General features: G+C 49.7%; 1 protein-coding gene across 1 annotated transcript in view; it reads left to right on the top strand.

Annotated features, from left to right (window-relative positions):
* ZDHHC14 (zinc finger DHHC-type palmitoyltransferase 14) overlaps nucleotides 1-15,245 on the top strand; it is a 167,048-nt gene that overhangs the window by 102,238 nt on the left and 49,565 nt on the right. Inside the window, 1 exon segment of the mRNA XM_070417412.1 lies at nucleotides 9,442-9,602. Within this exon segment, the coding sequence (XP_070273513.1) occupies nucleotides 9,442-9,602 (161 nt within the window).

Here is a 15,245-nt window from a genome sequence, read left to right as displayed (position 1 = left end):
TGTGAACATGAGAAGGGAAAAATAAATCAGCAGCCACCCAGTATCCAGAAACTCTTGCAGAAGTTAATTTTGGTCACTTTCCTACCAGATCTGTGCCCTGAAGCTGTCTTTGCCGGTGGCCCCCAACTTGGTGTCATGGGCTTGCTGATCCACTTGCCTTATTTTGTTTTTATTTCTCTCCTTTTGGGTAATAAAACATTTATTTTCTTTAATACACTGTAGCCTTTTTCTTCTCGAGTCAAAAGCATCATATTTCCATGTTATATAAGTACCATATACTATTTTTCAAATCACGGTGTCTTGATTACTTACTGCGTTGTTCTGTGAATTTATGACTTTACTACCTTTGCTGTCCGAAGTCACGTGCAGCTGTGCCTAACCGATTGGCTGTTTCTAGCCCGTATTTGTCCTCTAGTGTTGATTCTATGAGTTGTGATGGTGGGTATGTTGAAAACCAAATCTTCAATCCCTCTTCAATCTTAGGGAAACATCATAAAGGAAAACTTACTTGGTAATTCTTGCCTTTGCAAACTGAAGGAGGTGGCCCCCTTTGAGCTCCAGGGGTAGGAAGCAGTGATGGGGGTGGGGGTTGGAGTAGGGAGAGGGAGCTAAGGGAGAGGTCGCTGTGGCGTTGCCAGCAGAAGCAGGGAGTGCGCTGAATGAGGGTCTCTCATCCCCATCCATGGTTTCTTTACGTTTTTCCTCTGCATGAAGGTCTTTGCTGTAAATCATCTTATGCCAGCACACCCGGCATGAACCCCGATCTCTCAGGTCTGCTCTGGTAATTCTATTAAATTCGATTTAGCAAGTACTTCTCCAGTGTCTGCTCTGCCACAGGAAGTGTCTGGGCACCAGGGATAGGGCAGGGACTGAACAACCTGGAGAGACCCCTGTCCTGACAGTGGAGTCGGTCCAAGTAGGTCTGAGAAGACTGCCTTATCACTCATCAGTCAGCCATGGAGGCCTGGACACAGTAAATACAGGGGAGGGTTTGTGTCTTGTCGATGTCTTTCCTCTTAGCTGGTATACCTACTGCTTATTTTTTTTGTTATTGAGTTATATGATCCATTTACAGATTCAGTGCAATTCCTGTCAAAATACCAATGTCATTCTGCTCAGAATCAGAACAAATAATCCTAAAATTTATATGGAACCACAAAAGACTCTGAATAGCCAAAGCCATCCTGAAAGAAGAACAAAATTGGAGGCACCATGTTCCCAGATCTCAAACTATGTGACAAAGCTCTAATAATCAAAACAGTGTGGTACTGGCACACAAAAAAAACAGACACATAGATTGTGGAACAGAATAGACGCTTCAGAAATAAACCCTCGCTTATAGGGGCAATTAATCTATGACAAAGGAGGTAAAAATAATGACAGTCTCTCCAAGAATTCGTGTTGAAAAACCTGGACAGATAACATGCGAAAAAAATTAAAATAAAACTGGACCACTCTCTTACACCATGCACAAAAATAAACGCAACATGGGAAAAGACTTAAATGGAAGGCCTGAAACCACAAACCTCCCAGAAGAAGACAGGGGAAGTAAACTATCTGACATCAGTCTGGGTAATATCTTTTTGGACACATACCCTCAAGCAAGAGAAACGAAAGAAAAAAATAAACAAACGGGGCTACATCGAACTAAAAAGCTTCTGCACAGAGAAGGAACTCAACACAACAGAAAGGCAACGTGCTGCCTGGGAGAATCTGTTGGCAAATGATACATTCGATAAGGGTTTGATATCCACACGAGGTAAGGAACTCGTACAACTCAGTAATGAAGAGCCAGTCGGGGCAGAGGAGTGCTGGCTTCCCTCCCGTTGTTTACACGCCCATCAGAACCTGGAATTTTGAGTCAAACTCAAAATCACTTGGCAAAAACTTTGAAACACTAGTTTTCCCTCATAGGCCCTTGCACATTCCTGATGGTAGATGGGTGTATCGGGCTGTGAACACACTTTGATTTGACGCCTGTGTTTGTAAACTATAGTTTCCCAGGTTCTCTGTCTATAACTGCATCTATCTGGGTGGTCTGGGGACCCCCGAGTTAACAATCATGATACTGACTTTGTCACATAGGAGCTCGACAGGCTTCAGGCGAGACTGGACTGTGTCCAGGGACATCCCTGTGGTACGTCGGCACCTGGTGGGGAGGCCTGCAGGGGAGCACCCGGTTCCCTAGGCCTGTGCCCAGTCCGTAGGGTGGGTCCTCGCCTTCTTCCCTTCGTGAGCCTGGAAGCTACAATTGTCCAATAGGAAAGTAGATGGAGATGGTTGTAACAGTGAGCCTGCGGAGCTTTTGATGACGTGGTGAGTCATCTTTACAGCCTACAGATTTATGAGTGGAGTTCCACTCTCACCCACCCCTACTCCCTGGGTCTGAGTTATTCCTTCCAGGTTTCTCTTATTACATTCCCCCCTTTGGTCCCTGACCCTGTTTATTTACATGTCACATTGGTAGATTCATGATTGTGTGCAATTACTGAGCAGGAGCTTTGCAAACACGGGGTGCTGCCGTGGGGTGTCTCGTAGAGGAATGGCTTTATGAAATCGTCTGTTTGTTTTTTCCCCATCCTGGCATTGTGAGTGGATGCTATTTCTGCATCTCCTTTCCCCTCGATTTGTCTCCAAGGAATGTACTTAGCATTGCCCTGTAATGGTACATTTCTGTGTATGTGATTAAGAAGCAAACCATAAAGTTAATGGTGTTTATGTCCCTGCCTATAAATGAAAAATACATTTATTTTTACATTGACTCATATGCAAAGGAGAACGATCATTTTTATTATAACCCTTACAACCTTCATTCTTCACAAAGCTACTCTGTTATTGTTTCAGACGTGTGAGTCATTGGCTCAGATTATTTCACTTTATGATCATTTGCCTTAACTGTTCATTATGGAAATGCATAGCAATGAAGACCCTGAAATTTAAAATAATAGGTTAACTTTGTGATTTCTGGAGCACAGGGACCCGCTAGGATGCAGCATCAACGAAGCAAGGCCACTTACACTTCCTGTACCAGCTTTCATTGCCGACCTCGTTTTGATGTATAAAGAATAGTATCCGAATGCGTAAGTTCCCACAGAACAAAAGCGTCAAGCCCAGGCCATGTTGTAGTTATGGGTCCTGAGCCACAGTTAACAGGATTTTTTTTTGTCTGTGCATCCATTTGCAGGCAAAATATTAACAGATGACTCAAATTGTTTTGATATGGAAAAAGATTCTCCACTTTTTGTTCCCAAGGCCTCTTGGTTTTAATGTTTCTGCTACATCTTGTTAATATTGTTTTGATTTTGTTTTTTAAGGAAAGCTAATCTTTCCCCAAAGAATGTCCTGTGGAAAAAAACAGAGAGACCTTGCTACCCGATAATGAAATCCAGATTTTCTATCTGAAATGTTGAAGAAGTTAATTTAGTCCCAGGATTCTGTCCAAGGAACAAGTTTTATGTCAAATTCCAGCATGTGAGGCAGTCAGCCGCTGACTATGAGAGCAGGACTACTGACAGTATTGATTCTGGGACGTCAGTATCTGATGACAAAATAATTTTGTCATAGTTAATGACCAAACACACTAATTGCATGGTGCCCGGTAATATGGCACCCAGCAAACAGTTCCACCCTTCATGTATGAAGATCGAAGCGCACATAATTGTTTTTCCTAAAAGATTTGAGAAGATGCCCAGCAGGCATGGCTCAGTGGTTAAGCATTGGCCTATCAACCAGGAGGTCACAGTTCGATTCCTAGTCAGGGCACATGCCCGGGTTGTGGGCTCGATCCCCAGTGTGGGATGTGCAGGAGGCAGCCAATCAATGATTCTCTCTCATCATTGAGGTTTCTCTCTCTCCCTTTCCCTTCCTCTCTGAAATCACTGTGTGTGTGTGTGTGTGTGTGTGTGTGTGTGTGTGTGTGTGTGAGAGAGAGAGATTTGAGAAGATTGCCATTGGAACTGAAAAAACTCCTTCCCATCCTTGGCAATGCTTCACTTCCTACTCGTTACCAGGAAGCCCTTCTTCACCTCTAGTGCACAGGGAGCTGACAGTTTATAATAGACATTCAATCATCACATCGAAACTCAGACAGCTCGCAGGGATGTGCGTGGGAGCAGGGGCCGTTCCGAAGGCTGTGCATCCGTTAGCATTTGTTTGGTCTGGTGCCACCATCGCCCATTCCTTTTCTGCTATGAGATGCATGCTTTCAGCTTCCCGTGCCCTCCCTCCAGCCACTTTCCCGCTGAGCTTCAGGAAGACTGAGACGCTGGTAGCCTTTTTCCGCGCGGCCCTGGCTGTATGTAGGTCACGGTTCCTCAGACGGAAAGAGGACTCCGCTTGGTGTCTATAGCTGTGGCAGCTGCAGCCTCATCTTGTATCAAACCCAGAGCCTCAGGGAAGGAGGGCTCCTCCTCGCAGATGCCACTCGGGATCGGAGCTCCCAGCACAGTCGCTCAGAAATGGGAAGGAGCCATTTCGAGTGCTCTGGACTCGGGCTAGGAATTTTCTTCTCTCTTTGTGGTGCTCTGGCTGTCACCCCGCAGTGGCTGAGGGCTGGCTGGCGGAGATCCCCCACGGGCCTGGCCTCCTCTGGAGGTCTAGTGATCAGGCCCACTTGCTGCCTCCTCTTTACCAGAAGGACTGCAGACGTGCCCTGCCTTTCCAAGCAGCAGCTCCAAGGGGTGTGTGTAGCTCTGGCCTCAGGGTTTGCTGAGGGGCGTGAATTCTGCTGCCTTTGTAAAGAGCATTGTCCAGAATTTCAAGGAGAAACTGACATGGTTCTTTGTCACATGGAGGCTGATAGGACAGGGGACTGTCAGCGCACCTCGTCTTGTACCAAGTTGTACCAACATGAGGTGTTTCATCTGCTAGAACTTTAGTGCGTGGAGGGGTTAGAGGTTCAAGTTAACGCTGGGACCGTGTTCATTTACGTGCCCGACTCAGGGAACCAAGGAGAGTCCACACTTTGTAAACTCTGGACAGGCAGAGCCTCTGCAGCTGTTTGAAGAAAGTCATGGGACCTGGCAAGCTTGGGAGACAGAGAAGCGAGCCCAGACACAGGCACATGTTGATGTTCAAGGCCTGGCTGACTTCACTTTCCTCTTCTCCGTGTTCCAGTAAACGTCCGTCAGTGGGTCCCATTCATTGAGTTCAACAGGTGTTCACCAGGCACCTGCCATGCACGGCGCATTGTGGCGGGTCTCGCCCTGCGGGGCTTCCAGCCCAGCCAGGCACCGGAGGCCTGTCCACAAAGAGCCACAGTCCCACAGGGAGGGGAGGGGCAAGCGAACATATCAGGGAGGGTCAGACAAAGAAGCCATCACTCCTGTTTGGGGAGAGCCAAGGTCAGCTTCTCACAGCGTCTTTAGAGGAACTTGAACGTTGGGGAGGCTTTAAGGAGCTGAGATGGGGCTGGGTGGGCGGGGGGCTGTTTGGGAAGGCTGAGAGGTCCGCCTGCCCTCGAATGTAGAAAAGGGGAGTGGGACTGAGGAGAAGGAGGAGGAAGAGGAGGGGGAGGGGGAGGAGGAGGGGGAGGGGGAGGGACGAGACGGGTGTGTGCAATAGGATATGGATGGCAGACCAGGAGCTGGAACTTGATTTGGCAGGAAAAGGGGTGGTTGCAGGCTTCTGAGCGGAGCCGTGTGGGACAGAGCTGCCAGTGTGTGGGCAGACTGAGAGGGCAGCCTGTGGTGGGCAGGGGCTGAGGGGGCTGCTCCAGCTGTGCCCCGGTGAGGGAAGCCCGAGCCAAGGAATTGAGTGCAACCAGGTTTTAGACAAGACAGGAACGGGGGGTGGGGGTGGGGGGCAAAGAAATGTGGGAGGGTTGCCCGGCCGGAGTGGCTCAGTGGTTGAGCATTGATCTAGGACAGTGATGGCGAACCTTTTGAGCTCGGCGTGTCAGCATTTTGAAAAACCCTAACTTAACTCTGGTGCCGTGTCACATATAGAAATTTTTTGATCTTTGCAACCATAGTAAAACAAAGACTTATATTTTTGATATTTATTTTATATATTTAAATGCCATTTAACAAAGAAAAATCAACCAAAAAAATGAGTTCATAGGTTCAAATGAGTGTCATAGGTTCGCCAGCACTGACCTAGGAGGTCACAGTTCGATTCCCGGTCAGGGCACATGCCCTGGTTTCGGGCTCGATCCCCAGTAGGGAGCATGCAGGAGACAGCCGATCGATAATTCTCTCTCATCATTGATGTTTCTATCTCTCTCCCTCTCTGAAATCAATAAAAAAATATTTTTTAAAAAAGAGAGAGGTTGGGCCCTAACTGGTTTGGCTCAGTGGAGAGAGTGTCAGCCTGCAGACTGAAGGGTCCCAGGTTCAATTCCGGTCAAGGGCACATGCCCATGTTCTCAGCTCAATCCACAGTAGGGGTGTGCATGAGGCAGCCGATCAGTGATTCTCTCTCATCATTGACGTTTCTATCTCTCCCTCTCCCTTCCTCTTTGAAATCAATAAAAATATATTTTTGAGAGGGGGGGGGGTTCTGGGTAGAAGGAGGACAATGGTGCCTCAGAGCAATACACTTGGGTCCCTTGGGGGCTCTGAAGAACTCACAGACTCAGAGCGCGGTTTAAACATCTGGTTGACCCCCAATACGAAAGCCACGTGGGATGGAGCTGTTCAGATCAGCACTTTCCAGCCCCCCCTTCCCACCCTGAGCCACCGAGGGCCAGATGCACCTGCCAGATGGGTGCGAGGAGGAGGTTTAACTCATCGAGTTAGAAGTGTCCACATTCACTGGGACTGTGCACTTTTAGTTCCCTTCGTCTCATGGCCGGGAAAGCCCTGGACCTGCCTTCATGCAGGGGCAGGGGCAGGGGCGGGTCTGAAAGGGAGACGGAGAAAGTTGTGTTTCAGATTCATGTGTTGCTCCCACTGCAGCCCCACGTTGGACTTGGAGTTCGGTGCAGTATATATGTGATTTTTATTGTCAGTTTATTTTGAGTCTCTAAAGGGAAGACGGTCATTTTCTGACCAGACTTTTATTCTCCATGTGTCTCAAGTTGAAATGCCAGCTCTGCACGAGCCCACGTGAGAGGGGGTGCCATCCTTTACAATCTTCTTTCTCGTTGTCAGGACTCCTAGGTGCAGGAAAATATTCCCGTTACAAATCCAGGAGTATACACCGAGTGCTATTTGCCACTTTCTTAAATCCTTATTTAACTTGAAGCTTTCCCATTTTTACTAATTTTAGAGGGAGAGAGAGATGGAGAGAAACATTGATGTGAGAGAGAAACATGGGTTGGTTGCCTCCTGTACATGCCCTGACCGGGGATTGAACCCAAGATCTTTTGGTGTATGGGACATTTCAGCCGACTGAGCCACCCAGCCAGGGCAGCAATGACCATTTTTATGCAGAGCAGGCTTAGTTGGATTTATAAAGTCCTTTTCATAATTTAAGCGATGACTTCCCCAAAGGGGATTTTTTTAGGTAGACTCTCTCACATATATTTTCCCACAGCAAGTTCTTTATATCTTTTTTTTTTTAATATATTTTTATTGATTTCAGAGAGGAAGGGAGAGGGGAAAGAGAGAGAGAAACATCAATGATGAGAGAGAATCATTGATCTGCTGCCTCCTGCACGCCCCCCTACTGGGGATCGAGCCCGAAATCCAGGAGTGTGCCCTTGACTGGAATCAAACCTGGGACCCTTCAGTCTGCAGGCCGATGCTCTATCCACTGAGCCAAACCAGCCAGGGCAAGTTTTTTATATCTTCTTGCTCTCTCTGCCAAATTTGCTTTCCTATGACAATCCCTGAGGATGTTAAAAAGGCTCCATGTATCTGGGATTTCGGGTGGGCCACATTGGAGCAGGAATGACAGTGGTTTGTTATGGTTTCCCATGAATCCTGTGACGAGAAGTCACAACCGGCAGTCCGGATGAGGTGACATGATGTTGTTTGTTTGTTTTGCCCAGTTTCAGGTGGCCGGTGTGGGAGAGAGGAAGAGATGTTAGAAATGTCATATATTTTTGTCTCTGAACCACATGGCTCTTTTGGAGGCCACCTGCCTGGCAGGAAGTCCCGCCTGGTCGAGTTTGGGGTCCCCGTCCACCTTCTTAGAGTAGTTGGGACGCCTCTGGGTTTCTTCAGAGCAGGGGATTCAGGCGAGGCCTTGGGCCTGCAGTGCACAGTGACCACCCTTATGTCCACGTCCCCATCCTCCTGAAGGCCCGGCCTCTAACTCGCCAGTGTCTGGCCCTGGCAAAGGGGATCATGGCCTGTGGTCCTTGAGGCCTGGACATCGCCTTGCCGTCCCATCACCTTACCCGCCGCCCCCCGTAAGCACTGCACGGGAGTGGGGTGCTGGTCCCCAACACCCCCACGACTGAGCCCAGTCACCTCCTCATCCTTCTCCAGCCCCCGTTTCGCCTTCAGTACCTGGAAGAGAGTCACGGATGAGGTGGAGCCTCTGGGAGGCGTTTTTCACTCTGGCTGTTACAACTGTGTGTCCGTGCTGTGCTCCTCGGCGCCCGTGATGGCACTGAGCATGGTGACAGTAGATGACCACGGCCCCGCAGACCCCGTCCTTCACTCAGCTTCAGGCACTGAGCTAATTCTCACTCGGCCTCTCTCGCCCTCTGTGGCGTCAGGGGGCAGCGACCGTGGGCCAGGGCGTGGTACGCACAGTTGCCCTGGCTCCTGGCCCCCAGAGCCCTGCTGGCCTGGACTTGAGTCTGTCCAAGGACCCCTTTCCCTGGCCACCACCACCCTGGCTGCACGTCAGCTCACAGTGAAAATCACCCCTGCCATTCCTGGTGGCATCCTGTCCTTCGTGATGGGCTGGAGGACAGCGAAGGGCTTCCCAGAATGTGTTGGCCGTGCTCAGCAATGGTAGCTCCAATCCTTCCTGAAGAGCAGGCGGTTATTATATCCCAGCCACCGAACCCCCTTTCATTCTTTCTGGAGACTGGTTGCAAGTTCATTTCCATGGCTCATTAACTTCTTTTAATAGATAAACTCCAAAGATATTGATTAAAAAATCTTTTTTTGCCTTTTGAGGGTGACTCTGCATTTCTCAGCATCTTGAGCCCCAGGTTGTGTGACCCAGTGAGGAAAGGCCAGCTCATTCTGTTGTCTCCAGGGATGGGAGGAAGGTCACAGACCCCTGGGCTGTGTCTGTACGTCCAGTGTTGATCCGACAGCAGGGCTGTTCCCATTCTCCCGCCAGTGTCTGTGCGGGAGGCGCTGTGGGAGCCGAGGGCCTGGCTGGTTGTGGCTGGGAGGGAGGGTTACACCGTCTGCAGGAGAGAGTGGTAGGCCTCCCCAAGTGTAAATGCTGAGCATAGATGAATTTTTAATGGAAATCAATTTCGCTTCTCCAAAGAAGCCTTCAGCTTCTTGGAAAATCTAGACTGGGTACTGCTGATTACTGACGTTATCTTCCTTTCTCTCCCCCCTCCCCCGCCTTCCCACCTGCTGGCAGCTGCCCGTACCTCGCAGTGAAAATCACGCCTGCCATTCCCGTGGTTGGTGGCATCCTGTTCTTCTTCGTGATGGGGACCCTGCTTCGCACCAGCTTCAGTGACCCCGGCGTCCTTCCGCGAGCCACGCCTGATGAAGCCGCCGACCTGGAAAGGCAAATAGGTAACCCCGAAGATCTGCCCTTAGCCTCGGTCCCCTCCCACCCATGCCCAACCACAGGCGCCCCTGCGAGAGGGCCCGGGCGCTGACGGGGACGAGGAGCTGCGGCGGAGTCCCCGAAGAAGTCTTCACGCATTCTGTCCGCAGGATGGCCTGAGTAGAAGGTGGGATGGAAGGTGGTCAGAGGTAAGACAGGACGGGTGCCCCTGCGGCGGCTGGTGGTGCCCCTCACCGAGCATCGCCACTGAGCTCCGTTTCCTGCTCTTTCCATGAAACCCAGGTGTCCACGTCAGTCCTGCAGGTCTGCGGTCGGTGCCTGTGCTCTGTGCTCTTTTGTAACTGTTGTAGCCTAACTCTGGCCCCCTCGGATAAACCTGGAAACAGACTAAACTGTAAACTAAATCTGAAACTACTGGCTCATTTCTCTGGCCGAGGACCAGAAAGAATCTCTTTATTACAGCATAGCAAAGCTACGTATTTGTGATCTATGTATTGAGATGAATAGCTTCAGTTTCCTAATGAGATCCTATGATGAAAAGTTTGCCGAAATCCACTTGAAAGCTATTAAAACAAATCCTAATCCCTCACACAACAAACTTTTAAAGTCCTTTTTTCTATTAGATGAGAGCTTTTTCTAGGAAGTGTGCATTTGTGAACTTGTAGCTTTGGGGGTGCGGTGATAATTGGACAGGAGTGGCGGAGGGCAGTGAGGGCTCCGTGGATGTCAGGTGACGCATGAGAAACCATGGGCAGATGTCCTCTCCCTGCTCCCCCAACGCCCGGGCGCCGGGCCCAGCCCCACTCGGCTGAAAGATCCCCTTGCCGCAGGGCAGTGGGTGCGGGTCTGGGCCTCAGTAGAGAGTATCTGCTCTGGTCCACCATCCCCAGGCCCCGAGGCACAGCTGTGTCCTTCTCTGAGCTTCTGCCTCCATCCTTCGTCTCTGTCTCCTGGGAGGAGAGCAGTAAAGGAGTTGCTGGTGGGAGTGCATGGCGAGTAGTCAGGTGGGAAGCAGCCTTCTTGTGTCCTGAGGCAGGGAAGAAGGGGGAGGAAAATCCCTTTCTTCCCCTGGGGATAAATACAGCTCCTTCTTAGTCATTGCATCTTGGGATTTCAAATAATTCATGCTTTCAGGCTTTGCATTTCTAGCACATTAATAATTTATAAAGGCTATCATTGAACTTGATCACTTCCAAGTACGTTTGTGGGGAAGAAGTTAAATGGGAGAAAGTGGCCGAGCCAGAGCCTCGAACCCAGGTTTCCTCATCTCAGCCCTCGTTCTTTCCAGGTTGACATGGCAGAGGGGAGGGAGGGCGCTCAGGCCCAGTGTCCTCCAGGGAACAGGACTCGCCTATAGAAACCGCGTCGTCTGTGCCACATCACATGAGCACGTAGCTACAACGTGGGTGAACCTTAAAACGTTATGCGAAGTGAAAGAGGCCAGATCGGAAGACTATGTGTGTGCTTATATGATTCTGTTTACATGAAATGTCCAGAAAGGGCAGATCTTTAGAGAGAGAAAGCAGGTTGGTGACAGCCTGGGCTGGGGGGGTGGGGGGATGAGGGTTGATGCACACAGACATGCCAGGACTGTTTGGAGTAATGAAAATGATCTAAAATTAGGTTGCAGTGATAATAAATTTGCTAAAACCATTCTACTACACATTTGTAATGGATACTGCACTATCACAACTACACCATTACGGTGTGTAAGTTATAACACAGCACATCCGCCAAAGCTATAAAGGACGGAGAGGGGAAGGAGAGAGGAGGAAGATGGGCTCCCCGCTCAGCTGTGTGACCCTAGGCTGGTCTGCACCTTCTGAACGTCATACCTCCTGTTCTCATCCGTAAATGGGGACCATGCCACACATCCTGTAGCGTTCTTGTCGCGTTAGCTCAGAGAATGGTAGTACTTTTCTAAGAGAAATTACCCTCTTTCCCCACCCAGTTCTCTCTTCACCTTCCACAAATATAGATTCTCATAAAAACCGACCCGAAATGTGGTAGGAATGGACGGCAGCGCTGGTAGTGGGGGTCTAATACTTTATATCGAGCCCTCCATGTGTTTCTGTGGAAAATAACATTATGTTTCAATGGAATCTTAGCACATTTATTTTGTGCTATCTAACTAAAAACACGAAAAATGAGACTTAGAAACTTTTTATTATTAAGGTTATTAATTCTAATTATTTGTAGAATACCTCTACTTCTAAAAGCCCATAATACCCGCCCGAAGTCAGCCCTCTGGGTAACTTGTTAAAGGTTTGCCGAGGATCTGAACACTCTGTCTTCAGCCTCCTGGCGAGGAGGAGGCTGTGTGTCTCAGTCTTGACAAGTCTCCTGAAACGCCTTACACAGTTTTTTTCTGAAAGAACTTTCCCGGTAACTTACATTGTCACCAAATAGACAGCAAAGACGGGCAGCAGGGGCCCAGGGAGGGCTCGATGGGTCCCTGGAGTCCTGCTTGGAAACGAGTCTCAGAAACTCCATTTCTTTAGTTCACTCGGACAGCCAGGCACTCAGCGACTGGTTTGGGGTCAGAGCGTTTTGTTTCGATTAGAGATAGACATCTCAAGGCAGCACCGCAGCGGGCCTCGCTCTGCTCACGCCCACGTGCACCGTGCACCATCTTTCCCGGCCCCCGACCCTCCTAAGGAAGAGAAAGTCAGGAAGTCAGCCATGGGCAGAAATGGGACCAAAACAAGGCGAGTTACTTAGGAAACTCTCCTGTGACAAGGTAACCCCGACACCAAGAAGTGATCCTGCTCGGTGAGGTGGAATCGGATCCAAGGAAGCTGGGTGGACTTTAAAAAGTCACCTGCGCTGTGGCAGATCTGAACACTGTTCACTGGGCACCTTTTGCTACCGGGCTGGAACACCACGCTGCCAGACAGTGCGGTGTGTGTGTGTGTCCCTCCTCTCTGTCTCTGTCTTCCTCCATCTCTTGTCCTCCCTTTCTTCCTCCAGCCCTCCCTCTTACTTCTCCCCCTCCACCATCCTCCTCCATCTTCATCTCTCCTCCCCCTCCTCTCCTTTTCCCCTCCTCCTTCTCTTTTCCTCCTCTTCCTTCTTCCTCTCTCATCTTCCCACCCCTACTCTTTTGGTCAAATTCTCATACAAAATGCGTTCTTGTAGTACACAGAGCTAATCACTATTTCTAAGACTAAAGTTTATCTCGCACCGACTCCTAAATTAGCCCTCAGAGTGGACCTCCCCGGAGGAGAGGGTTAGGAAGGCGGCTCGGTGGCTCTGGGTGCTGGGGAAGCACAGGCTCTGCTGGCAGCCCCGTCTGCACGGGCCAGAGAGCCCAGGGCCTGGGAGGAGTTCCACGGGGACAGGATGGTGCCAGCACCTATTCCACTTGCCAGAGTTTGCCCCCCAAAGACTCTTCACTCTGTGTTTCACAGTAGAAATATTATAATTGCAATTTTAACAGCACCAATGGATTTCTGTTGAAGAAGATACTTTCCGAGAACACTATTACACCGATTTAAGACCCTAGTCAATTTTCTCTATTGCAAAGCTAAACCATTTCCAATTTTTCCCACTTACATTTTTATTTTACTAAAATTATTTTTATCAGAGTAATTGCTTTCTCTACATAAAATATATAACTGGTTTTTTATATCACGAACATTGCAATATGAATTTCCTTACAGAACTGTTATATCCACTAAGTCAAATTTTCCTGGTGATTTAATTTTTTACCATGTACATTTTTTAAGCCATTATTGATTTGTTTTTTTGTTAGTTATTTCTACTGGTAGTATTCACCATAAAGTTGCTTTAAATTTTTATGGTTCTTATTTTCTGCCTTGTGATGATTCTGCTGCCTGTGGTTGATCTGTGGTTAGACCTCCCACACGCTTTGCGAGCACTGTGTGCATTGCACACTAGATGTTCACACTTCTGAATATGCTAAAAAAAAAAAAAAAGGTGAAAAAAGCCAGCAGGCAGCATGGGCGGTTAATTTGACTTTTGCCAGTTTTCTTTTTGGAAGGTGACATTTTCTGACCATTTTCCCCAATTCTTATCTGCATCCCCGACTCACCTCCAGAGTGCCCGCAGCTTATCCTCTGTGGAATTCTCGTTGCAGTGGTCGCTTCAGCGTCTCGTGACCATTCTGTGAGGCTCAGCGCACTGTTCAGGGTCCCCCGCCTCCCCCACCCCCACCCCCCTGCTGCTCTGCACCCTGTTCTTCCCAGACGGACTGTGACACCGTTTCATTAGCTTTGGGACAGTCCCTTCCAGGCACCCGCTTAAGCGTTTAGCTGCGCCCCTTAAAATGAAACATTCCCTGTGCTTGTCCTGTAAAGCAGTGGCTTATTGGTCCACGATGAGCAGGTAGAATAATAGTAGCTAGTTCTCATCTAGGGCTTCTCCCTGCCGGGCAGCCGGGCATCAGGTAAGCTCTTCCCATGACGGCCTCATCCAACACTCAGGACCGCCGCACGCCGACGCTGAGTCGCTGTAAACGCTCCGACTGCATTGATGAGAAAGCCGGTGCTCAGGCGGAAACGTGATTTCCCACAGGTCTCTGGGCCAGGGTTGGGGTTTGTGCAGGTCCGTGCCTGAACCACAGCACGGCACTGCCCACCATCTAGTTGCCTTGGGGAGCCAGGCCCTGAGGGGCAGGTGGCACTTCCCAATGCCCGTAAGTTATAGTCTGTCTCCATCGTCCAGCCCTCAACTCTCCTGTCCCATACGCTGCCTCTCCCATCACATCACGGCGGCTGGAGGGCCTGGTTCTCAAATCCTGGCCCCCGTGGGCAGAGAAGGAAGAAGTACAGGGAAGCTACAGCCGCCTGGCGATGCAGGGGCCTCTCCAGTGATGTCGGAATCGTCCCCCCCATCAGGTTCCCCAAGGTGCTTGTGAAGGAGCCAGGGAAAGTGGGCAGCGGGCGTCCCCGTGTCCGAAATACCTTCTGGAAGAGACAAGGGCTTTTGAAGAAGCTGGCATTCGAGGAATAAAAAACAGTAGATCCCTGTTTGTGGGAAATTGCTAGCTTTGTGCAGTGTGCACAGATGCCGGGGAAGGGGAGGCCTCCATCCTCCCGCACAAACGCAGGGTGGTGCCTCTGAAAGTCAGAATGCCTCACTGTCCCTTTAAAAACAAATCCCAGCCGGGAGAGCTGGAACCAGATGTCACCGTCCAAATTACGGCGTTCGGTGTTCGGGGAAATGCCACGAGGCTTTGAAGGTTTACTTCTGAGGGAGGGAAGGAGCTGGAGATTTTGTGTTTCCACAGGGTTTGGAAGGATGGGCATTTTTCACCCGGAAAGTTCACTGGGGCCTGTATGACTTCTTCCAATAAAATGCGAATGTGTGGGAATGTCCATGGTGTGGGAACCAAAGCCAGTTTCTGATTTGAACGTATCCACTCGTCTGTGAGGTTGGGACGGGGCCTGTGCTGGTCGGAGTGGAGAATTATACTGACAGAGGCACCCACCCACAGCCCCACCTTCTCATGATGCCCTTACAGGGTCACCTCCGCAGCCCTCCAGGTGGCTCTGTGGGTGGTGCGTGGCTCCTCACAGGTAAAGAAATTTAGATAAGGGGGCCCTTTAACCTGATGAGATCACACTTTCGAGCTCAGGCTGCTCTGAGCTCAGGAATCTAAGTTCCTAACTCCACATAGCGTTTTA

Source organism: Myotis yumanensis, unplaced genomic scaffold (assembly GCF_028538775.1).
Source record: "Myotis yumanensis isolate MYYU_CA2020_CCGP unplaced genomic scaffold, mMyoYum1.0.hap1 SCAF_6, whole genome shotgun sequence".
In the NCBI taxonomy this organism is placed as follows: Eukaryota; Metazoa; Chordata; class Mammalia; order Chiroptera; family Vespertilionidae; genus Myotis; species Myotis yumanensis.
This window is presented reverse-complemented; position numbering and strand designations above follow the sequence as displayed.